The 24,293-nt window shown below is 55.7% G+C and overlaps 1 protein-coding gene across 1 annotated transcript; it reads right to left on the bottom strand.

Moving 5' to 3' along the window:
* Positions 1-41: 41 nt before the first annotated feature.
* Positions 42-24,018, bottom strand: LMNA (lamin A/C). Its single transcript, XM_023941671.2, has 13 exons — positions 22,756-24,018; positions 21,536-22,058; positions 6,262-6,418; positions 5,953-6,078; positions 5,680-5,850; positions 5,454-5,579; positions 5,124-5,344; positions 4,828-5,032; positions 4,587-4,694; positions 4,299-4,418; positions 4,107-4,202; positions 2,060-2,311; positions 42-1,418 (listed from the first exon to the last, which is right to left on the bottom strand). The coding sequence occupies exons 2-13, from the start codon at positions 21,883-21,885 to the stop codon at positions 1,386-1,388; spliced, it is 1,965 nt and encodes a 654-aa protein (XP_023797439.1). The 5' UTR covers positions 21,886-22,058; positions 22,756-24,018; the 3' UTR covers positions 42-1,385.
* Positions 24,019-24,293: the final 275 nt, after the last annotated feature.

A 24,293-nucleotide genomic window follows, 5' to 3' on the forward strand; every position in this document is an offset into this window, starting at 1 on the left:
CCCCAAATCCCCCTGAACAGCAATGACGACAGCACACAGCATGGGAAGGGTTCAGCTGTATTTTGACTCTGGAAGAAAATAGAGGCAGTAATACAGAAGCTTTGCAAGCGTGGATACATACACGACCTCCCAAAACCCACTGGAGTGGGGGGCTTGTCCTGGCACCTTCTCCAGCCCTACCCCACTGCACTTGAGGTCGGCGGGGGGGCTGCGGGTGTTTCTCAATAAAGGCAAAAGCCAAGATATCTGTCAGTGGTTCTTGCCAAGGGGGAAGCTGCACCTACCAGATCCCAAAATCTGTCTCACTCGAACAAAAAGCCTTCCTAGGTGCTTTCCTGGCAAACGAGCTCTGGCCTGGACCGAACATCTTTCACTTAATCTCTGAAACAGCTCCTGAGCTCCAGCCACCAGAGACAAGCCTGAATAACCACAGCCGAGAAAAGCTGGGGTGAACCCTGCTGGATGCAGTGGCTCCAGAAAAAAGGGCCGGGGGGGCCCCACTGGGGCTGAGCTTGTGGGACCAAGGTCCATCACCCCAGCTGTCAAATCCATCTGGTCCCAGAACGCAGCTCTGTGTGTTTTCACTTCCCCTACTCCATCTCCACTCGATGCCAGGCGGGATCCAGTGGGGTTCCCAACCCGGTCCCCACCTCAGCTAAGGCACAACTCGGCTGATTAAGAAAAAGGGAACCCAAAAGGCAAGAGGTGCCTGGGATGGGGAATATGGGGAATACAGTACACAGAGTGCCAGGAGTGCAGGCGGGCAGGGGGCTGGGGAGGGGGCAATGGCCACAGAGAGACTTGGGCATCACCCGTGAGCTGCCAGGAGCCCCCACGCCAGCACAGCCAGGAATCGCAATTCAAAAAAAGAGAAAAAAAAGGGAATTTTGGCTTCGGATCCCAAGAAAAAGGGTTGTAAAGGCACTGTGTTCCGCTTGAGACAGGACAGCAGCCCCTGTGGCACACAGCTCCAGTGGGTATGGCTGCGCTTCTCCCTGTCTTATATAAAAAGCTTTGGCAAAAAAGGTACAATCTAAGGAGCATTTCAACAATGAACTTCTCCTGCATGGCTGCTCTGTAAACACAGTTCTCTGCGGTCTTTGGCTGAAGTTCTAAAAAATATCTGAAGCTGAAAAGCTATTTTTTGGTTTGGTTTTTTTTATATAGAAATAGATCTTTTCTTTACAAAAAAAATTCAAAGCATCTTTTAGCACTTTTAATATATATATATATATATAAAATTCCTGCCATAGAAAACAAACAAAAAAAAAAAACAACCTTGGTTTTTGATATCTTGTTTTTTTGAGGGAAAAAATTTGTTACTTTGGGAAAAAAAACAAAACCTAGCTGGAGACGGGCAGGAGCCACAGGAATGCGCCATGGAATTACATGATGCTGCAGTTCTGCACAGCCTGAGCCTGAGAGGGAGAAAGAAAAAGAAGAGAGTTAAGAAGACCCCAGTGTCACCATCCATCTGCTCTGACTGCAAAGTGTCCACTGGGATCCTTTGGATGCCCACAGTGCCCCCACACTCTCATCCATCCTGCCCCTTGGGGTGTGATAAATAAATCCTCCCAAGCTGGGATGTTCATAGATCCAAAATTTGAGATTAGTGGCAGGTGATATATGAAGATTATAATATTGACTAAGAATATCAATACAGGATATGTTATAATCTAATATATATACATATATATATACACATACAGTATATATTAAAGTGCTGAAATATTCACGTTACCAGCACAAACACTTGGAATGAGTGATGTGGAGCGTGCGGAATGCTCTGGGGGCCAAGTGCAAGATGGAATAGCGTGGGAAGCTGCACTGGCCACATCCCTTTCCAATCCATCTCAGAATCTCCCATGCCTTATGAAGAGGCTTGTGAGAGTCCAAAAAGGAAGAGGAAGAGCAGGTGGAAGGAGAGGTGGGAGGGGACAGAACCCCCGCAGCATTGTCCTGTTGGGAAGGACGATGCCAGGACCGGGTGGAGCCCCAGCAGCACCGGGACAGCCGGTGCTCCAGCGACAGGGACTGGAGCCAGGGTTTGGGAACTGACCTGCCTGCGGGGGCTGGAGCTCCCCAGGAGGTAGTTCCTGGACACCAGGCTGTCCCCGAGGCCAATGCCAGAGTCGCCCATGCTGCGGTAGCTGCGGGTGACGGTCACACTGGAGGTGGATGAGCCCGAGGACATGGTGTTGATGCCAGCGTTCTGGGTGCCAGACTTGTCGGCCGGCTGACCACACGTGCCGCAGACGACCGTGCGGGAGCGCAGGTTGTATTCACCAGGGTCCCCAGAGCCACTGCAGCCCTAGACATCGAGAGGGACAGACAAAATGACCTCAAGCTCCTGCCAGAGCCTCCTCTGCCCCGAGCCCTTGCCCTGAGGATGGTGGCAGCACCGGTGTGATCCTGGAGAGCTCTTCACATTAGACCTTGAAGAGAGGCTGACTCACCTCTCCTCTCCATCACGTGGTTTAAAAATAATAAAATAGAATCCTTATTATTGTGTTTCTAATCCCAAGTGACCGGGGCCAGCACACTGCCAGTGGGTGACCTGCCCTGCTGCCCTGACTTTGCACCCTGAGCTCTCAGCACATGGGAGACACCTGAACTCCTGAAAACATCCTCTGGCAGCTTTCCGACGGGAAATTTGCTCTTGGAAAGGATTCGGCCTCCAGATGAATGGGCAGCACTGGCTGCAGGAGCTTGGCTCCTCTGTCAATATAAAAATGAATCACAGAATCATGGAATGGTTTGGGTTGGAATGGACTTGAAAGCTCATCTCATTCCAGCTTCCTACCATGGGTAGGACATCTGCTAAACAAGGTTGCTCTAAGCCCTGTCCAATCTGGCCTTGAACACTTCCAGGGATGGGGCAGCCACAGCTTTGCTGGCTAACCTGTGCCAGTGGCTCACCTCCCTCATAGGGAACAATTTCCTTCCCAATATCCCATCTAACTCTGCCCTCTAACTGTCAGTGGGAAGCCATTCTCCCTTGTCCTGTCACTCCAGACCCTTGTCCAAAGTCCCTCTCCAGCTGTCTTGGAGCCCCTTTAGACCCTGAAAAGAATTCTAAGGTCTCTCTGAAGTCTTCTCCAGACTGCCCCCAACTCATGCAGCCTGTCTCCAGAGCAGAGACTCCAGCCCTCAGAGCATCCTCATGGCTATTTCTGGACTTGCTCCAGCAATTCTGTGTCCTTCTTGTTCTTGGGGCCCAAGAACTGGACCCTGCACTTCAGATGGGTCTCACAAGGGCAGAGTAGAGACAATCCACTAGCTCAACATGCTGGTATCAGTCTTGGCACAGCTCTTCAGATCCAGAGAACTCAAAGGGAAGTGGGTGATGGATGCCACATTCTACTCCTGCAGAGCTCTGGAAGCGGCATCCAGAAGATCTTTCACCAACGTTAAGGCACAGCTTGGCCATGATGGCACCTCTCTGCACGTGATTCCTGTGGGTATCTTGTGTGCAGGACACACACACCCTGCAGGATGGGCTGGTGGAGGATGCTGGGCTGCAGCCAGCAATGTTTCTTTGGGTGAAGTGGCTGCAGCTCTGGTCCTGGCAGGCTGCCTGCTCTCTGCCCACTGCCTGCTCTCTGCCCACTGCCTGCCCTCTGCCCACTGCCTGCTCTCTGCCCACTGCCTGCTCTGGTGCATATTTCAGCTCTGTATGGGGAAAGATGGGCTGAGAGGAAGGACAAAGCCACCTCTGGATTTGTTCCTGCACCCTCATGAAGCACAGAGGACAGAGCAGCTGCTGACAAGAAGAGTTGTCCATCAACTTCCCACCATCTTATCCTCCAAGCAATGGAGGGTACCAGCTCAGCCTCCCTCTGACCCTTCTGGCCCTTTTCATGGCATGTCAGTGCTCCTTAGTGTTGGAGACAACTTCCAGCAAAGTCTTCAAAGCTTTTGTTTAGTGAGCAGCAATCTCCTCCAGATGACAGAGGTCTGTTGGCTTCTCTCATGCAGTTGTTTCCACAGTAGCCTCCCCACTGCCTTCTCCTGTATGCCTGACCCTGTGTGATGCTGAGCTCCCTCCCACCCTGACTGAAACTGCACCCCCTTGGAACCAGCAGAATCCCCAGCACCCTGCTCACATGGTGATGGCGGTGGTGGATGCTCATTTCATCTTCGTCCTCATCCTCATCGTCATTGATGATCACAGTGCGGACCAGTTTCCGCATGGCCACCTCCTGCAGGGGACAGGAGGTGAGTTGGGAGGTTCAGTGCCTGCCACTCCCCATGCCAGAGCTGCCACTCCCCGTGCCAGAGCTGCCATCGGCTCTCACCTCCCCGTTGGAGTTGATGAGGGCAGTGCGCAGGCTGTCCCCGGAGCCCCAGCTGCTCTGGGCTTTCCACACCACATTACTGGGGGGGCTGTGGGTTGCTCCAGCTCCTGAGGCCCAGATCTAGGGAGAAAAGCAGGAGAAACATGACTTCTCAGGTCTGCAGACTCCACAGCCTGGGGACAGGGGTCTATCACCACAAAAAGCCACCACACACCAACCACTCCATGTAACCAGAGGCCTGGCAAGGTTTGGGATCTTGCCTTGATCCTCCAGCAGGCAGCGACTCACCGTGACCACCTGGCCAGCCTTCAGGGTGAACTTCGGGGGGAAGCGGTAGGTAATGGGGGGATCGTCCCCATTTTGCCGCTTGATCTGCCAGTTCCCCATCGCCTGGTCCTGTGAGAAAGAGCAGTGATCCTCAGAACCCTGGTTCCTCTCCAACTTGTCCCATTCACATCCTGTCCATAGGGTGAAGCAGGGCTGAACCTCACCCCAGGGACTCTACAGATCTCCCCAAAAGATGTCTAACCTCATTGGACTTGTTCCTGAGACGGACGAACTTGCCCTCCAAGTCCACCTCCTCCACGCCAACCCGGCCACTGGTCCGGGCATGGTGAGAGAAGCTGGTCCGGCTCTCACTGTCCTCCAGCTTCCGCTTCTTGGAGGAGCCCGGGGTGGACAGGTGGCTTCGGGATGCACCTTTGTGGGATGAAGGGCTGGGGGACAGTCTCAGCCTGGCAGGGGGAGAAGAGGAGATGAAGCCAGTGAGGACACAAGGGCTGGGACCCACGTAGCCCAAAGCTGGGCACAGCACCCCGCACTCACCGCTCCTCCTCGCCCTCCAGCAGCTTGCGGTAGGCATTGATCTCCATATCCAGAGCCAGCTTGATGTCCAGCAGCTCCTGGTACTCATCCAGCTGCTGCTGCATGCGTGCCCGCATCTCAGCCATCTCCCGCTCCTTGTCAGAAAGCAGGCGCCGGTTGGTCTCGCGTTCCCTGGCCAGAATATCCTCCAGATCGTGCAGCTTCGCTTCCTTGGCAGCCAGCTGTGGGGAGGGAAGGTGAGGGTGGGCCACTCCACCCGGGACCATGTCCAGAAGGGGATCATCCATCCCCAGGGCAGACATCCCAAGGAACCCTCTGGTCTCAACTCACTTGCTTCTGCAGTTGGCTGACTTCTGAGGAGAGGTTGTCAATGCGGATCCGGGTCTGCTGCAGCTCCTCATGGGCAGCACCCACCATGTTGCTGTTCCTTTCAGCCGACTGCTTGGCATTCTCCAGCTGGGGGACAGGACAGGGGGATCAGCAGCTCAGCACCCACAGCCCACCCGTGCTCTGTGGGGCTGGAGGGAAAGGAGAGTGGCATGAGGAGGCTGCTCACCTTTGCCCCGTAGGTTTTCTCCAGTTCCTCCTTGTAGAGCCTGATCTGGGCTTCATGCTGGCTCCGCAGCTCCTGCAGGGCCTCAGAGAGCTTGCTCTCGAACTCCCGCTGCCGCCCATTGTCGATCTCCACCAGCCGGGTTTCGTGGCGCCGCTTGGTCTCCCGCAGCTCCTGAGGACAGGTCAGGGAACACTGTGTCACCTCAGGGAGGGGACAGAACAGTGGGGGTTACAGCAAGTGATCCCAGCCCCATCGCAGCACATCACAGCTCACCTCGCTGTAAATGTTCTTCTGGAATTCCAGCTCTTCCTTCAGGGTCTGCAGACGGTTCTCAGCATCCACACGGCGCAGCATCTCATCCTGCAGCTGCTTCTTGGCTTCGTTCAAGGCACTTTCCAGCTGGCAGGGAATTGAGAAACACCATCACAGCGGGCTCTGGGCGCTGCACCTGCCATGGCTGGGGACTCACCACCAACTGCATCTGCCCCACAGCCCCTGGCATAGCAGGGACCTGGCAGCCCCCAGGCAGGGGGGTAAAAAGGGATCCCTGGGTCAGCTGGAGACAGAGCTGCCACTGCTCACCTTGGCCACCTGTCCCCTCAGGTCCCGCACTTCAGTTTCCAGATTCCTCTTCTCACCCAGGGCAGTGGAGAGCGCAGCTTCCTTGGAATTAAGCAAAGCCTCCACATCCTTAAGGCGTGCCTGGGCAGTCAGCAGGTCCCCTTCCTTCTTGGCATTCCTACAGGGCAAAGGGTGGCACAGGTGAGTGGCACAGTAATAATAATTACAGTCATTAGGAAATGATGGAATTGTTTTGGTTCAAAGGGCCCTTAAAGCACATCTAGTTCCACCCCCTGCAATGGGCAGAGACATCTTCCACTATCCCAGGTTGCTCCAAGCCCCGTCCAAACTGGCCTTGGACACTTCCAGGGATCCAGGGGCAGCCACAGCTTCTCTGGGCACCCTGTGCCAGAGCCTCATCACCCTCACAAGGGAGAATTTCTTCCCAATATCCAATCTAACCCTGCCCTCTGGCAGGGGGAAGATATTACCCTTTGTCCTGTCACTCCAGATCCTTGTAAGAAGTCCCTCTCAAAATTTTGGCATCCCTCTAAGTACTGGAAGGGACTTTAAGGTCTTGTCCAGCTTTTCATCCACCTAAATGTCCAGGTTCTTCTCCACAGGGCTGTTCTCAGAAAAGCCTGTGCACTGTGCCCCAAGCACAGTGTCACACCTGCCCCCCTCTGATCACTCCCAAAAAGGCTGCACCACTGTCCCTAACCACCACCCACCAAGGGGACCAGCATGTCCCAGCCACCCAACACCCAGCCCTAGTTTGGATACTGGAAAGCAGGAAGAGCTGGGAATGACTGGCAGAGCAGGAAGAGTCTCATCCATGTGCAATATGCACACCCATGGCACGGCTGCATCACAACAGACCAGTGCTGATGGGGCTGAGGCACGGTGGGACACAGGACAGCACAGTGGGACACTGCAGTGCGTTGTGCTGTGGCACAAAGTAGTGCAGCATGGCATGGATGCACTGTGAGGCGTGGCAGAGCCCACCACGGCATGATACAGTCAGATGTGCTGTAGCGTGGTGTGGCATCGTGTGACATGGGGCTGGATGGTGGAGGAGCTGAAACTGCCCCACAGCCAGTGCTGCCCACCTGAGGTGGCCAGGCAGAGGAATCTGTGGCACCCTGCCAGCACCAAGGGTTTGATGCCTCTCCTGGAATGGACAGGGAGCACCAGGCGACGAGCGGGGGCTGCACAGCCAAGGCTGTGCCTCGTCATGAGCTCAGCTGCTGCCCAGCGGATGCAGAGCTGTGGTGCCTCAGCCCCCCAGTCTGACTTCTGGCATCACCATCCACACACCCCTGCACCATCCTGGCCCCCACTTCCCCCTTTCTTTTCCAGCCCTCTGACAGCAGGTCAAAGCCATTCCTTACAGACCCTCCGTGTGACCAGGGAATCTGATCTGGCTGCGCCACCAAAACACGGACTGGAGCTATTTTGGTAGGTCCTATAAAAAGAAAAGACCCAACGGGCCCCCAGCAGCCACTAAGCCCAGGGTGGGATTGTCACCCCACCTCCCTCATAATGAAGTGTGGGACTGGCAGGGGTGGAATGTGCCCGAGGAACGGGGGGAGCCCCTTGGCCGTGGCGAGCAGCGGCCGCACGCCGGCAGTGTGGTGCGTTCCTGAGCCAAGGGGTCACCAACACCTGGCAGCGGCACCGCCGGCACTCGGCCCATGCCAGGGCAAGATCCAGACAACCGGGAATGGGACCCAGGACCAGCAGGATGGTGCTCCCAGACTCAAAGATGCGGGATGTCAGAAGCTCATGGACTGGCCAGCAGCAGATTTTCCTGCATTTCTTTATGTTTCCTGACCCGAGCCAGCATGAAGAAGTTATTCTGTTTATTCTGCAGACTAAAGCAAAGGTTTCAAAATCCCAGGCTCAACCCTCACTTCAAATCCCAGGATATTCCATGTAAAAGAGCAGGAATTCCACTTAAGGACAGTTTAAAAAACTAACAATTCCTACAAGTACAGTAACAAAATTCAGAATCACTTCAAGTGCTGCTGTCAGGAAAAGCAGAGGCCAAGAGCCGCTGGGAATCCAGGAGCAGCTTGCAGACTTTTTCTTGGAAGTGAGTGAAGATCTATCTTCCGCCTTTCTTTCAATTACTGAAAGCTCCTTTCCTAGCCCAGAACACTTTATTTTGGTGTAAAGGGCTCGGTATGACATCTTGGATCTGTAAAGAATTCTAGAATATTTCTGTGGTTGGATTTTCACATTTTAATGTTTGGGGCTCTCAGGTAAGAGGGTCTCAACGATATGCAAAGAGTTATGATTTCATAGTCCATAAATTCCATAAAACAGCTTCTTTTATGTCTAGATAGCATTTAAGCAGCCTAGAGAATTTGGAATTTAGCCCACAGTGGAATAACTGACTAAGAAGTTCTGCTGGTCCTCCTCTTCCAGGCAACCACAGTCTCGCTTGCTGGAGCTGCTGCTGGAGCTCTGTGCTGGGTCCTTCCTGTTCAACCCACTCCTTTTGTGCCAGTGACTCACAGGACAAGAATGCCAACTGGGAGCAGATCTGAGGCTCCAAGGCTCACTGCAGCCAGCGTTTGAGGCCGAGTTTTCCCATCTGGCCCTGCCTCATCCCTGCAGCCAGCAGGGTCCAGTCCTGTCATTCCTGGTGGAGTGAGCTGCCATGTGACTTCAGGAAGAGCTCATCCCTGGTGTTCTGCTGCTGCTCATTGCTTGCTGTGCTGGCTGTGGAGGTTTGGGTACAGCTGGAAGACACCAGCTCTTCGGGATACGACTCTTACAAGGGACAGCAGTGCCATTGATAAGTGACAAACGGAGGGGAAAGTGCTGATGGTTACACTTGTGTCTGCAGCAGATTCGCCCTCTCCAGGGACCAGAAGTATCCAGGGTTCTGGGCATCAGTGCCTGGAAAACCCCATAGTAAATCCCAGATGACTCAAGGACAAATCCCTTTTCCTTAGAAGCCTTCTGTGCTCAGCTCTGGATTCCACTGTGAGGAGCAGAGCCAGAAGCCTGGAGCTCACCAGCCATGGGGCTGAACTGGGAGTAGTTCTGCCAGAGGGAGAGGGGTGAGACAAATCCTCTCCTGTCCCCTTGCTCTGGGGGTCCAGTAGTTGGCAGAATTCGGCTCTCTGGGACTTGAGCATCTCCCCCCATTTTCCTTCCAAACACACCCTGACCCTGAACATGGCAGCAGCCTCTGGATAAGGGATCAGCACACAGGTGAGTCCTCTCTGGCCCTGGGGAGCCCCAGCCCTGTCAGCCCTCCCTGCCAGCACTGTTGATCCTGCTCCAGCCCAGCTAAGGTTTGAGTTCTCCCTTCTCCTGCCCTCAGGTCCTGCTTTTATTCCTGGGAAGCCTCACAGGCTCCAGCTGGCACCGGGCTAAAAATAAAAACTTCCATGGCAGCTGTGTCACTCCCACTTCCCTGGAGAGGAGGATGAAGACAGACCTTCCTCCTCCTCCCCAGAGGGTTTCACTGGCCTCTCCATTCTTCCTGCTACATCAGACAAGATCACAAATTCCCTAATGAAAAGGGAAGCAGAGACTCATTCTGGAGGTCTGGGTGCCTCCAAATCCCACAGGATTTGATTCCCTGTGCTGTGAGAGCCAAGGGTAAAAACAATCCAAGAGGAGAAAAAACAACAGAGGCATCAAATACTCAAGAAACAAACGTCTCAAGAGAAAAGATGGAGGGAAAGGGGGCCTCAAGACATTTTATTTTTAGCTTTTAAAAGCAGGAAGAAGAAGGAAAAAAAAAAGATTGAAAATTGCAGCTGAGCTGCCAGAAAATCCAAATGTTAATGGAAAGTTGGATCTGCTCTGGCTGTGCTCAGCACAGACAGGCACGAGGCTGCGAAGTCAATGCAATGGATGCAGAGAGGGCTCAGGGAGAGCCCCACAGAGCAGCATCTGCTACTGCTCCCCCTCCACTCTGCCCCAAAATCCTAGCCAGAGTCACCAGAGCTTGTTGGAACAGCTCCAGGCATGAGCCCACCAGGCTGCTGGAAAGATGCCAACACTCTCAGAGGTGCCAGAGCCCACCCAATGCATTTTTATGAAACACTCTGGTTTCCCTCTCCACTATTAATCCCCACAAGTGTTCCTGAAGCCTGGGCAACCCTGGGCTTCATACACTGGAAGAGGACCAATGAGTGGGATGGAGCTCATAGAGGCACAGGCGTTTCCCTCCTTCCCTGCCTCCAAATTGCAGCTGCCCCGCCCTGGAAAAGGTGCCAGCTCAGGGAACTAGCTGGCTCCTGCCCCATCCATAAATCTTTAGGACATCTGCAAATTCCCCAGGACTGCAGGTCCCACCTGGCTGCCAGGGGCCACAGCTGCCTGCTCCTGGCTATGCAGGCTGAGAACACTATCCCAGAAAAGGCTCCCACGCTTACAGCTTGGAACCTGAGGCAGGAGTGGCAGTGTGTGCCCATGGAAGTCTCTGATTGCTGGGAGGACTCAGGGAACCCATTTTGCCCCACCTTGGGCAGGCTGCTCTCCATGGCGCTGCCTCCAGTGCCAGGGATCCGTCCCAGGATCACCACACGTACCCCCGGGATCGCTCCCCCATCCAGGGATCATCACCCCATTGCAGGGATTGTTCCCCAGCCCCAAGGATTGTTTCTCCATCAAGGATTGTTCCCCCATCCCTGGGACCAGGGCCCCACAGGACAAGCGGCAGGGACAGCAGGAGGAAAGGCGGACCTGGAAAATCTCTGCAGTGGGGCAATGGGAATGTGGCAAAGCAGCTTCTCCCAGCTTCTGACTCATCTGTGCCGCAGTGCCTGTGCCAAATCACCAGGATAAACACAGGCCTGTCTCCTAGCAGGGGAGCTGGAAATAGCCAGCCTGATGTATAGTGACAACGTCTGCATGGAGCCGGCATCCTGTTGGGCACCAGAGCCCTGCCAGAGGCAGCTGGGGATGCCAGCTGTTCACAGCTGCATGGAAACAGCTTCCACCTCTAGCATCAGTAGTGCCAAAGACCCTTCATGATGCCAGGGTCAGTGCCTGATATCAGTCCCAGATACACTCATGGCCACATGCCCATCCATGGGGCTGAGGGGCTTGTCCAGCCCCTCACGTGTCCAGCCCCTCCACCTGGCCCCAGTGGAGCAACAACAGCTCACTGGCATCTCCCAAGAGCTGGGCTTCCCCTCCTGGAATTGGGATCTGGCCTTTCCTTGCACTCTTAAAATGAACCAAAACTGCTGGTTCGCTGGGAACCAGGAAAAAGCCTTTCATGGTGGGGAGGCAAATGCACTGCCCTGTCTAGGATTGCCCAAATCCAAGATGTTCCTGTCCCTCCACAGCTCCCATCACCAGGAACATTGCTGGGAGCTGTGGGTGCACACAAACTCGAGTGTGATGGAACCTGACCGTACTGATACTGCTAGGAACCAGCCACACACATCCCCTCTGAAGGTCTGAAGAAGCTCTTCTCCTCCTGGCTGCACCAGAGCAAAGACCTGCCACCACTCAGCCTCCCCTCTTGCACTTCAGCTTCAGCAGCATCACAACCAACAGCCACGAGCTGCGAAGAGCTCATTTAAAAAAGCACATTTCTGAGAATAGATAGTGTATTAATTTTCTAGAATGAACAATGTTGCAGCTCAGTGCAGGCTGGGGAGCCCCAGTGTTGCTCACTCCCTGTCCAGGCTGTCACGCCAGCTGGTGACTCACCCCAGCCTCCACCAGCAGCTCGGAATGGAAATCCCGAGTCACTAACTGCTGTTTGGGCTGAGTCCCCCATAGTAACAGGACAGTCGGTGGTTTTGGAGGGTGGATGGCATTACCAGAGGGGTTTCAGAGCTGGAAAAGGGGGTTTCGCCCTTTTGCCATGTGGGAGTCATCAGGGGGATGGGAAGGACTTGGTTTTCCACAGCCCATGTTGTGTTTTTGGGGGAGGTTTGTATCGGGCATAAATCTGTGTGCCTGCACAGACAAAGGGCAGGGCTTGCCCTGCATGGACAGGTCTGGAGTACACATCACAACACCCCAGCAGGTCTGCCAGTGCCTGGGAGACCTCCTGCCACCTGTGGGACTCCATCTGCTGCCTGTAGGAACCCCTGCTACCCATGGAACTCCTTTTCCCAGCTGCCTGGAAAAGCTCTGCTGGGGTGCAGCAAGCCCCAGGAGACAGAAGCAAAGATGATGCACAGTGCAAGGAGGATTAGCCACTGGAGTCCCCAGTGCTGGGAGCACACAGAGCCCAGCAAAATCAGGGCAGGAATTCCCTCTGGGGAATGTCTACCACCAAACCCTGGCTTACCTGGAACAAGCCTTCAGGCTGGGGTGACATGCAAAGGGCTACCAGCTGAAACTTGATTTTGCAAACCCAGCCCAGTCCCAGGTCTGTTACCAGAGCTGGTCCTGAAGAGCTTGGGAATCTGCATGGCACTGGGAAAACCTTGCCAGTGTCTGTGCAGATTCTGAGGGGATGGACTGAGACCAGGGTTTCCAGAGGGAGGCCAGTTCCTTGCTTGAAAAAACTGCATTTTCCACTGAAAAAAGTCACCAAACACTTGAACAGGCTGCCCAAGGCAGTGGTGGAGTTGCCCCCTTTCTGGAGAGATTTAACAGATATGTAGATGTGGCATTTGGGGACACAGTTTAGTGATGGCCTTGGCAGGGCTGGGGGAACTTGATGGTCTTGGAGGGTTTTTCCAACCTAAACTATTACGTGATTCTATCTCTTTATAAACCTGAACATCTCAACTGCTCAGAACACCATAATCAAACACTGGTCAACCCCACTCACAGCCCAGGCTGGACACAACCCAAACCCATCGATCTCAAACACACCAGCCTGCCTTTTCCTAGCTTCCCATGAAATCTTGAATTGGGTTATCTAGAAGACACTTGATGGCCTGGAATTGAACCATCCTAAATATAGATTAAAGCAATAATACCCTTTATCAAGAAAAAGAAGCTTGCTAAAAAATGCTTGGAATTGAGCTGGAAATAATTTTTTAGACACAACTCAAATATGTAAATAGAGCACCTCCCACATTGCTCATTTCCATCTTCTGAGAGCAAGATTTCAGTAGAAAAGACATGAGAGAAAAGCTTTGAGATCATGGAATATCCTGAGTTGGAAGGGACCCACAAGGATCATCGATTTCAACTCCTGCACATGACAGCCCCAAAAATCCCACCATGTGCTTAAGGGCATTGTCAGCTTGTTTTCCCAATCCAGAATTTGCTAACAGTTTGCATTGTCTACTGCTGACTGAAGCCAAAGCCTTTGGGAAGAGGGAAGAAGGAAATTCCAAGTCTTCATGGCACCACTCTGAACGCTCAACGTTTTAACAAGTCAGTTTTGTGTCATTAATATAGTTAAATTATATGTTAAGTAATGACAAAGTAACAACTAAACTTTGGTTTGGATGAAATGTAAGGATTTTCACCCAGACTTGACTATTTTATCTTGCTCCAACACAGCCAAAGCCAGTTTTTGAATAATTGGGCTAAAACTTAATGGGAAAGTTGTGGGTTTTGGTTTTTTTTCTGCACAGAACAGCTCTGAGTGTTGTCCCTCCATGGAAACTCCATTCCACTTCAATACATCCTTCTCCGGATGAGTGAGAAACGCTAGGCCCATAAACCACTATCCCAAAGGATGAAGACAAAGCAGAGATTCCTGGTGTTTCCCTGAGAGATTGGGCATGGCAGGAGCCTTACAAAGGGAGATAAAAACAGGGAGTTGAGTCACTTCTGTTAGTCATCTCTTCAGGACCAAGAGTGCTGTGGGACAATGGCCATAAGGTTGTGTTTTGCTGGGAGCTGGCGACACAGCCAGGATGTGGAGCAGGAATGCAGTGCCAGCCCCAGGAGCAAGGAAACTGCTGCCACTGGGCAGATGTGGCTGTAACTCCCCTTTCCTCTGCTCACTCATGCAGTTCCTGAGCCTACAGGGGTGATGGGAAGGGATGAGGAGGTCACTCTGTACCTGCTGCATCCTGATCCACAATGGAAACCAGGTCCCTGTGCAAGGCAGGACAAGGCAGAAAAGAGCCAAGAGAGGCAAAAGAGGGGACGAGTTCAACACCTCCTTCTTGTCTTCAGAGGCAGCAGTAGCTCACCCTGTTTTTCATAAATTGGGTACGCAAAGCTTCCGGCCAGCAACATTTGCTTAAGAAACAAAGCAGGGGTTTGTTGGATTCAGAAGGCACATATATTCCTGGGAACAAAAGGGTTTGCTGTCCCAGCTCCAGCAGCGCAGATAAAGGCGGACAAGGTGTTTACATTGCCGCAAGGTCTGTTTGTGTGTGGCGGTGGCAGTGCTGGGGCTGCCGATGTTGAGTCACTGCCGGCATCAGGAGTTCCAGCTGCTGTTGGGGTGGCTGTGGGGATGGGGATGGATAGGATGCCATGGGGAAAGTGCAGCTCAGCACAGGGATGAGCAGCCACCAAGGTGAATGCCTGTGTTTTGCTGTGCTATGTGCAGAGCTGCCAGCACACACAACTCTGCCCACTTTCCCTGCCAGTCTGCGCTGTGCCGGGTTGGAGCCCAGACCTGCCTGGCACGTGGGCAGGAAATAAGCACTTCCCCAGAGCGAGGACTGCAGATGTGGCATCCCTAGAAAGCACAATTTAGCCCCAATTGCTGCTTGCACAGAACTGCCTGTGAACAGGGCCACCATGAGACGCTCCAGCCTCCCCACCACCTCCCTCCTGCTCAGCCTCACATGCCCACAACACACTCACCACCAGCAAACCCCAGTCTGCTGGCTTTGTGCAGCTGCAGAGCTGAGGCTGGGTTGCACAAAGCAGCATCTCTGCCCTCAAAGGGGGCCTGGCAGCCACTCAAGCAGCAAAGCGCGATGCCCAGGGGTGAGGCTGCTCTCAGTGCTCCCCTTCCCCGCTAAAGCCTGCAGCATGGAGGCTCAACTTGGAAAACTTCCCCGGTTTCTCCCAGTGCAGCCCCATGGCCCACGGGGGAGCATCCCTGCACCCCACAGCTGCTGCTGGGCTGCCATCGGGCCAGGAAGGAAGGGACAGAGCGTGACTGCCGGGCTGGCGGGGGCCCCCCAAAGCACAGCCCCACGGTGCCGCACCCTGCTGCAGCCCAGAGACACATGGCTGAGCGTGACTCATCTCCCTGCTCTGCCAGGGCTGATCCAGAGCCCTTCCACAGCCATGGCACACCCACTGCACTGCACAGAGAGGGGGGCACGCGGCTCCTTCCACTGGGGACTGGGAGCTGCAGTGGGGCAGCTGGCCCACTCAGTGTCCATGGGGCCGAGTTTCCTTTGGGCTCCCACCCCTTCTGAAGCCTGCATTACACATCCACACCAAGAGCTTGGATGTTCGGGCTCACGTGACTCAGATGGGGTTTTAGGGAGAAGCTGTGTCTGTCCTTAAGCTGTTAATAAATAAAAACCCCAGCAAAGTTCTTGGCTCCAGTTGAGCACTGCAGCATAGAGACACCAGGCTCTGCCCGGCCAGGATGGTGGCACTGCAGTGGATGGCAGAAGGACGTGTGCGTGGAAAGCAGCAGCCAGAGCAAGTGGCTGGAGCTGGCTTTTGTGCAAGAGGGAGGAGAGACCTCTGCTATCAGAACCTTGCTCCTACAGAGGTGCTTCTGAGCCACTCACAGCCCCGACACAAAAATTCAATAGCTTCAGGAGAGCCCACATTTGTTTCTACCCCGGCTCCGCTGCCTCTCCACAGAGACACGGCGCCAACGCCTGCAATGTGCAACCCCATAATTAAGGAAAGTACAGCACAGGCAGGGCAGGGCAGCACCCACCTTGCACCCTGTGTGCTGGGGAACTTTGTCCCTGCTGCTGTTGCAATTCCTAGCTCTACTAACCATGGAAAGCAGAAATAGAGCATTGGCTGTAGCTTGGGGGAAACCCCAAGCCAAAGGCACCTTCACCTTCATTGGGAAAAGGTAATTGGTTTATGGCAGAGAACGTGAAATGTTGACTCAGCCTCACCAAGAACAGAGGTGTCCCAGCCCCAGCTGGGTTTTGTGGTATCTCTGTGGGCTGAGTTCAATGCACTTCATTAACCAACACCCACAGCCCTGGATCACACCATGGTTTATGGACATGCTGCGCCACCCCTCATACACAGGAACAAGGAAAAATGTCTTTATTTAATTATACTCTTACCAAGGACGTGGAGTGACTGGGAAAAGCAGAATGGCTTTAAAAGTGAAAGGGCAGATTTAGACAAGGTATTAGGAAGAAACACTTCCCTGCGAGGATGGTGAGGCCCTGGCATCACTTGCTTAGAGAAGCTGTGGCTGCCCCATCCCTGGAAGGAGAGGGCTTCTCCTGGGTGGCCAAGAGCCTGGCTGTCACCCAGATGTCTCTGCAGTCAGGGCTGCAGCTGCCACTGCACCAGGTGGGGCTGGGGGACTATGCCAGCCCCCACAGCTGTTCAGCTTCACACTGGGAATATTCAACCCTTGGCAGGGAGGGGAAGGGAGCAGAGGCAGGTGGGCACCCAGCCCTGACACCATGCTGTCTGATGGCAGCTGTCCACAGAGGCAGGTTTTACATGGCACTGGCCTCAGCTGTTTGGGAACATGCTGAGCTGGTCACAAAGGAACAGGCTCAGCAAACAACCTCACAAAGAGCAGGATGGCAGAACAGGTAATGCAGCCAGTGGTGGGACAGTGGAAGGTGATTCCCAGCTCATCCTGAACCCACTGGGCTGACTTCCCCTCTTCCTGGGGAATCCTCCATAAAAGCCCTAATTTTGGCCAGGACCAGAGGGAGAACTCTGGTGACTTCCTCCTTTCCTGGTTGCCAGCAGTACAAAAGGAAACTACACCTCGCAAAGGGCACAGATTCAGTAGAATATGGAGCTGGCAGCTGTCCCACATGTCCCACCCTGGCTGGGCCACCCTCTCTGCATCCTTGAGCATCACACTGGGAACAACTCCCTGTCCTCTGGGCTCCAGAGTTTGAGTGTTGATGGAATTCAGACAAGTGAAGTGACACATGCAAGGCTGAAAAACACTTGTGGCAGCATGTAGGACCAGGGCAGGCTGGGATGGGCTGTCAGGGATGGATCCCTCCCTACAGCAAATGCAGCCCTGATTCTTTTTGCAATTGCTTCTCTTTAATCCCCAGCTCCAAGGATAAAGTCCTTCATTTGCCAGAGTGGATCCTATAATCCTAAATATATGTAAGGCAACAGGATTTCCACTCACTCCCTTCATCCCTCAGAAAAGTGAGAAGATGAGCCATGGCTGGAAGACACTAGCAAACACACAGCAAGGAAGTGAGGTCACAAACCAAAAGTGCTGGAGCATGTTTTTCTGCCACAATTTTTATTGGAAAAAGAGGGGCTGGATGTTTGCAGAGGTGAGAATTCCTCTCCACTGGGAACAGCTAATGAAAACCTTCTCCTTGAAGAAACGTTTTGCCACAGAGCCCTCCAGCCCTGCAGTGTAGCAGGAGGGCCGGCATGCCCTGCCGTCCTGAGCTGCTGGCTGCAGATGTCAAGGGACAACCAATGTGTCCACAGGGCTGGAGATCCAGAGTGGCATGTTTAAGAGGGTCCCAGAGAGCCACGGAGGTCTGGATCAGCCCAGCTCTGCATTGACAACTCCCCCAGAATATCCCCAGCTGCACAAGTTGTTCTTTGTTTGCTCCGAAAGGGCAAAGCCTCCTCCCAGCCAAAGCATTCCCTCCCTAGCAGGGATTCCGTGAGGCAGATGGGGGAGAAACCCAGGAGCCTGAGGTTTCACCCCACGCAAAATGTTCCAGCACAAGCTCATCGCTGCTGAAGGAAGCACGTGGTCCCCCCCCGGCAGCACTGAGCCTTAATTCTTTTTCCTCCCTTTTTTTCAACTAAACAGGTTTTGTTTACCTGTTCCTGCCCAGAGGGTCCTTGCTGAACAAAGCATGGGACAAAACCCCCTTGGGCTGGGGAAGGGCTGTGAAGTTCACCTCCTGGCACCCCACTGCTGCCTCCCTTGCTCTGCCCTTGGATGAGCTTCCTTCCTCCACAACAATGTTTGGGGAACAGATTTGTCCTCATTAGGACCAGGGATGAGATCTGGGCCCTGGGAGGAAGAGGTGCTGCCAGGGCACTGGCCTAATCAGGTTAGGGACTGCAATTCAGGAAGGCATTGCTCATCAGCCACAGCACTAACAAGGGCTGGTTCCTGCCTTGGAGAAGGGAGTTGGTCACTGTGTGGCCACCACATGGCCATTCCTTGCCCATGGAGTGAATTCCTCAGGGGGCCTCTCCTACATTATACATATTCTACACCCCTGCGTCCCCTGCTTGCACTGACAAACATCCCCCACTTGTGGGATGGGATGAACTCTGATGGAGCAAGGCAAGGGCCATGGCTCTGTTCACCCTGAGAGTCAGAAACTGTCTTAAGGAGAGGAGGCAGTGGGCAGGAGCAAGCACAGAGCATCTCTCCATCCTCTGGTGCCATGCTGGAATCCAGGTGTCCTCCAAGGAGGGGGACACCAGCTTGAGGACACCAGGGACAGGGGCATTTCAGACTAGTCCTATCTCTACCCATGGCCTGGGAAGGGATGATGCTGCTGCTGCCAACACCCCTCAGTAACCAGCCACCCTCATTGCACCCTCTGCTTTGCCTGAAGTGTGGCCACAGCATAGGCAGAGGCCATCCAGAGCTGGGGACACATGTGGCACCAGGACAGGCAGGATTGCCCAGAGGGGTCCCTTATCCTAGGGCACAACCAGTATCAGGCTGCACAGGGCTGAGGGTCCCTGTGCAAAGAGCCAGGTGGGCACTTTGGGAAACCCCTCCTGAATCACCACTGGGAGCAGCCGAACAGGCAGGGGGAAGATCCCACTGGGAACTTCCCCAAGAGAAGAGCGGTTGGCCAGGAAAAGAGGGGTGCCAGGAGGCAGAGGGCAGGCAGCCCAGCTCTTCTCAGACCCTCCTCTACCCATGCAGCTCTTGCACTCATGCACTGGTACTGGTTAGACTGGTCTCCTGTTTGCACACCTTCTCCCCCTCCAGTCAGCACCTCTCTCCCCACCCAGACAGAGCAGCCGGGACCGTGTTACATCCAGACACGTCATGCCCTGGCATCCCGGCCCCCCACCCTCCCTCTGTGCTGGGGAGACAACCCCTGCCTCGGGCAGCGGTGATGCTGTGGGTGCTGATAAGGCGGGCCCGGGCGCCTGCCCTGCAGGAGATACCCGGCGCTTCCCCAGGGCTGACGGGGAGAGCGAGGGGGGCAGAGGGCTGCCAGTTACTCATTAGCCAAAGTCTCATTGTGCCAAGGACAGTGAAGTGGCCCCAGACCAGGTGCTGACCCAAGGGCTTAGGGTGGGCAGGGACAGAGGGCAGAGCAGGCACATCCCTGCCCAAATGGATGGCGGGGAGCAGAACAACATCTGAACAGAGCCCTCCCGATCCCCCCCACAGCTGTGACCCCTCCGCAGGGCTGGGCTCGTGGCTGTCCCAATCCCTCATGCCCCAAAGATTCTGGACACCCCAGTCAAGCTGAGCCCAAGGAGCAGCATCGCAACTCGGCAGACGATTGTGCTGCTCTCTGAGCAACCTCGCCACATCGAGCAGGTCCCCAGGGACACAAGATAAGCTGCAGCCTCCTTGCGAGGGTTTTGGGAGTTGGAGAGCAGCTCTCATGCCGCGCCCTAGGAAGAGGGGACAAACCAGAGGCAGGAATGAACAGCATCGGCTTCCCCCGCATCTCCGCTCTTCCATCTCACCGACGGTGACTCAGAGATGACTCAACACGGAAAACACCCCTATCCCCCAGAGCCCCGCGCACCAACTGCTCTCCAAAACCCACCGAAACCCATCTCTCAAGCACAAGCAGCTCTATGGGAACCCCCGCGAGCCACAGCACTTTCTCAGGGGATTTGGCAGCGCTCGGGAATAAGCACAGAATCTCCCGGAGCGAAGCCCGTTGCAGGAAAAAATTCCACATCCGTTTTCCACACGGCCGGCTCCACAGCGCAGCCAGCGCCCAGCTCCCCTCCAGCCACGGCTGCGGGCCGGGCATTTTTTCCAGCCCTCGAAAGATCGTGGCCAAGATAGTTCTGGGTTTGCATAAGGCAGAAAAAGGCTTTAAACAGCTCAGCTCCTCCTCTCACCAGCACCCGGATCCCTGGGATCCGGGAGCAGGGATCTGGCGAGCAGCAAACCACCTTATCCGAGGACGAAGCTGCAGCAGCGCACGGGAAATAGAAAGCTAAATATAACTCGGCATGGCTCTCAGAGACGGCAGTAACAGGCAGCACAGTCCCTCCCTCCCAGGTGGAATATTTATGGCATCTACTAAGGCAGTTAATTTTAGCCTCATTTGGTACAGGCTCAAAACGAGGTGTCCAGAATAAGAGGCAAAAGATCAAATGGAGTAAGAGGGGGCTGTCCCGCCACTGCCCAGCCCGGATCCGGCTGTGAGCCAAAGCTGATGACGGAAAGGGATCCGCTCGCTCCTTCCCTGGAGGAGGATTCGGGGAACTGGGCGCTACAGGGACACGTCCCGACACCGCACGGGCTGGCAGAGCCCGGGGAAAGCCCAGTGCCAGCCCCTGCTTGGCCAGCAGTGACATTGGCCAAGGAGCCCCGTGTCCTCAGGGGACCTGTGCCGGTAACCGGTGACAGCCCTGAGGAGGGCAGAGGTACCCAGGGGCAGCAGGGAGGGGTCCACGAGGGGGGGGCATTTCTGACGGCAGCGAGGAAAATAAACGAACCCGATGGGAAGCGGCTCAGCGCGGACTGGGAGCACATCACCCAGTGACAGCTGGGACATTCGAGGGACCCCACAGCGTGGGGGCAGCTTGGCACAGGGAGGGTTAAAGCAAACAAAACCTGGAGCAGGTTCTTTAACCGGTGCCAAAGACAGCAAAGGAAAATAGGACGAGCAGGCGAAATCCGTAGGCAGGACAGAGCCAGCTGGCTGGCACGGCTTCCCGGGCTGTGCCGGAGCGTGTTTAGGAATAGCTCCAGCATGACGAAGGCAGAGGGGCCGCCAGCCCGGCGCTTGCGGCCCGCATAGCACGGACCCTGCCGGGGGCCCAGGGCACGTCTGCTCAGCCCCAGCCCCAAGCGTCCCCAGCTCTGCTCCCAAATCCTCGCTCCAAGGGCATCCCGGCCAAAGATGGCGCTTGGAAGGAGAGCAGGAATGACGAGAGAGCTTCTCTCTTCTTTCGGTCCCTACCACAGGCACTCCAGCCCCGGCCAGGCCACGGATTTTTCCTCTCTCCCTCCCTCCTCCAGGTCCCTCCTTCCTCTCTCCCGGCTCCCTGCCAAGCATGACGCCAGCACCCGTCCCGCTGCAGTCCCCCCCATCCCCAGGGCACTCACCGGGCCTTCAGCTCCTTGTGCTCCTCCCGGACTTTACTGAGCTCCAGCTGCAGCCGAGCTCTCTCCTTGGCCACCGAATCCAAGGTCTTGCGGGCATCCGCCAGCTCCGACTCGTAGGCAGCCTTGATGCCCGAGACCTCGCGGCTCACCACCTCCTCGGACTCGGTGATGCGGAGCCGCAGGCCGGCGTTCTCCAGCTCCAGTGAGCGCACCTTGTCGATGTAGACGGCCAAGCGGTCATTGAGCTCCTGCAGGTCCTCCTTCTCCTGCAGGCGGGTGATGCGTGTGGGGGACAAGGGGGTCCCCGAAGCCCCGCTGCGGGTGCTCCTTTTCTGCGAAGGCGTCGCCATGGGGTCCGGCGTCGAGGCGAAGGGCACGGCTCAGGTCACAACGCGACAGTCCCACGCCACCCGCCCAGCTGTCGCAGCAGCTCCCGGGCTCTGAGTGACTTGCTTATATCCCAGCTGGGCTGTTCACTGAGAGGAGGAGCTGCGAGGCGGCGGCGGGTGGAGTTATCCAAAACCTGGGTGGAGACAACTCGCATCAGTGCCAGCCCTTCCTTAGGAAAGGCTGGGAAAATATCTCTGGGTAAAGGGGCCTTGGGAGGGGGGTCTCTGGAGACACAGTCCGGGGTAACCCTCTTCCACACCCTTTTCTAGGGCTCTTCCCCCTACAGAGGCTGGACTGCAGACTGCAGGGACTCGGCCAGGGAAAAGGGCACCCTGAGAGGGGCTGCAGTGAGGGGGTGCAGCCAGGCACCCCTAGCAGCCTTGGGCTGAGCCCCTCCAGGACACTGCTGTCCCACAGGACAGGGCAGGCAGCCGGCCCCAGGGTGTGGGGGGTCCTGGCACACCCTGAGTGCAGGAGACACAGGCTGCACGGGACCCTGCGGTACCTGAAACTGTGGGGTCCAGAGACCCAAGTACAGTCCCAGCTCACCCAAAACACCCTCGTCTGGGTTCCCCTGAATCCTGAGGTATCCCACACAAAGAGCTCAGGAGCACAAAAAAATGCCCCCACCCACTCAACTTCCCTGCACTGGTTTTGCCCAGTTCTCTCTGCACTGGTTGTCCCCATTTCCCAGCTCTCCTCGGTGCCAGCTGCACCAGTTTGTAACTCCCCAGTTTCTGAGCACCAGCTGAACCCCCATCCCAATTCCCTGCACTGTTTCCTGTTCTCTTGCCCCCCACTTCCAACCCTCTGCAGTCCCACTCAAGCACCTTTCCAGCAGCGCTGATTCCCAGTTCTCCCGGAGGGAGCACGGTGGTCTTCCTCCCTCGAAGCGCTGCGGACACTCGGGCAGCCCGTGATTTCCAGATCTGCCAAAGGCTTCCAGACACTCCCAGCGCTGCCACAGAGAGGGTGTGCCCTCCTTGGACTTCATCCCCTCCCTGTGCTGTGGAGCCAACCCTCCCGTGTGTGAGAAATGGGAATAAAATGACAATGGGAATGGAAAAGCAACACTTTTACACCCTGGAAATGAGGGGTGGGCGGGCGTCCTGCTTCCTCCTTGTGAGCGCCTGCTTGGAAAGTTGGGCTCTGCGGCAAGGAAAGCTGGAAGGCAGCTGCACCTCGCAGCTGGGGACCCTGGCGAGAGCCGGAGCACCCTAAAGCACAACCCCAACCATTCCCTGCGAACAGGGGGATCCACGGTCAAGGGCACAGCCAACCGGAGCGGCCTCCCGAGCCACGGCCGCCCGGCTCCTCCTGTCCGTGCTGCAATCCAAGCTCAATTCGCTTCTCAGGCAGCGCAGCAGAAACCCAGGCAGGCTGAGGATGACTCACACAGCAACGGAGCAACAAACACGCACAGCACACACACGACACACGCGTGTGCGCCCTCTCCGTCAATGATTAACCCTCTGGCAGCCGCTCAGCCCCGGCTGCCAGTGCACGGTAGCGGGGGAGAGAAGGAGCCCCGGCAACAATCTAGGGTCAAACTTTCAAAAAGCAACAGTTCGGTGCCGGGAATCTGCCTCAGCTCCACGTCAAAGATGGGAGGGGAAAGGGGGAGGAAAGGGAGGGGGGGGGTGAGGAGGGTGTCAGCCGGGCACAGCCCTCCTGGCACTGTCACGTTGAGGGGCTGGGATTCCCCCTTCCTCCCACCTCCCACCCCACCCCCGGCCTTGCTACACCCCTTTCCCCACCCTGGCTCGCAGGGTAACCCCCTCTGCCCGGAGAACCCCGCCGTGAGTGCTGTAGGCAGGGGATTACTGTGCCACCACCCATCCAGCGCTGGTCCCGCTGCGTCTCCAGTTGGGTTTGCGCTCCTTCACCCCCTTTGTTAATTTGCACAAATTCCTCCTTCCCTGCCTCCTTGCATGTCCCGGGCTGTCTTTCCTTCCCCACACCTTTCCTTCCTCCTCCCATGCGCCCCTTCCCTGCTGGGGCGGCACCGCAGCCCTGGGAGCCCTCGCGGGTCCCACAGCCAGGCAGGCAGAGCAGCCAGGGCTGGTGGCGAGGAGCGGCCAGGGCTGGTAGCCACGGGCCCCCGAAGGCCGGCGGCAGAGGGCGGGTCCGGCGCGCCTCCGTCTTGTTTTGTTTCAAATAGCAACCCTCGGGTGGGAGGGAAAGCGAAAAGCCGCTCCGCCCGAAGGTGCTCCCCCAGCAGGAGGTGCCTGGCAGGGTCCAGGGCATCGCGGGAGCACGGACCACAGCATTTCCAGGGTGAAAGCTGGCTAAAGCTAAAGCTTCCTTGCCTTAATGTGGGAAACAGTATCCAGGGTTAAGGCAGGGAGGGACCAGCTTGGGCAACAAC

This window comes from Cyanistes caeruleus, chromosome 30, assembly GCF_971803275.1.
Source record: "Cyanistes caeruleus chromosome 30, bCyaCae1.hap1.1, whole genome shotgun sequence".
Taxonomy (NCBI): Eukaryota; Metazoa; Chordata; class Aves; order Passeriformes; family Paridae; genus Cyanistes; species Cyanistes caeruleus.

Excerpts from the sequence above, each read along its gene's own strand:
- LMNA (XM_023941671.2), bottom strand. The coding sequence starts at position 21,885 with ATGGCGACGCCTTCGCAGAAAAGGAGCACCCGCAGCGGGGCTTCGGGG. Across the intron at positions 5,345-5,453 it reads TCAGCCAACTGCAGAAGCAA|CTGGCTGCCAAGGAAGCGAA; the intron begins GTGAGTTGAGAC and ends CCCTCCCCACAG. Across the intron at positions 4,203-4,298 it reads TCATCAACTCCAACGGGGAG|GAGGTGGCCATGCGGAAACT; the intron begins GTGAGAGCCGAT and ends TGTCCCCTGCAG.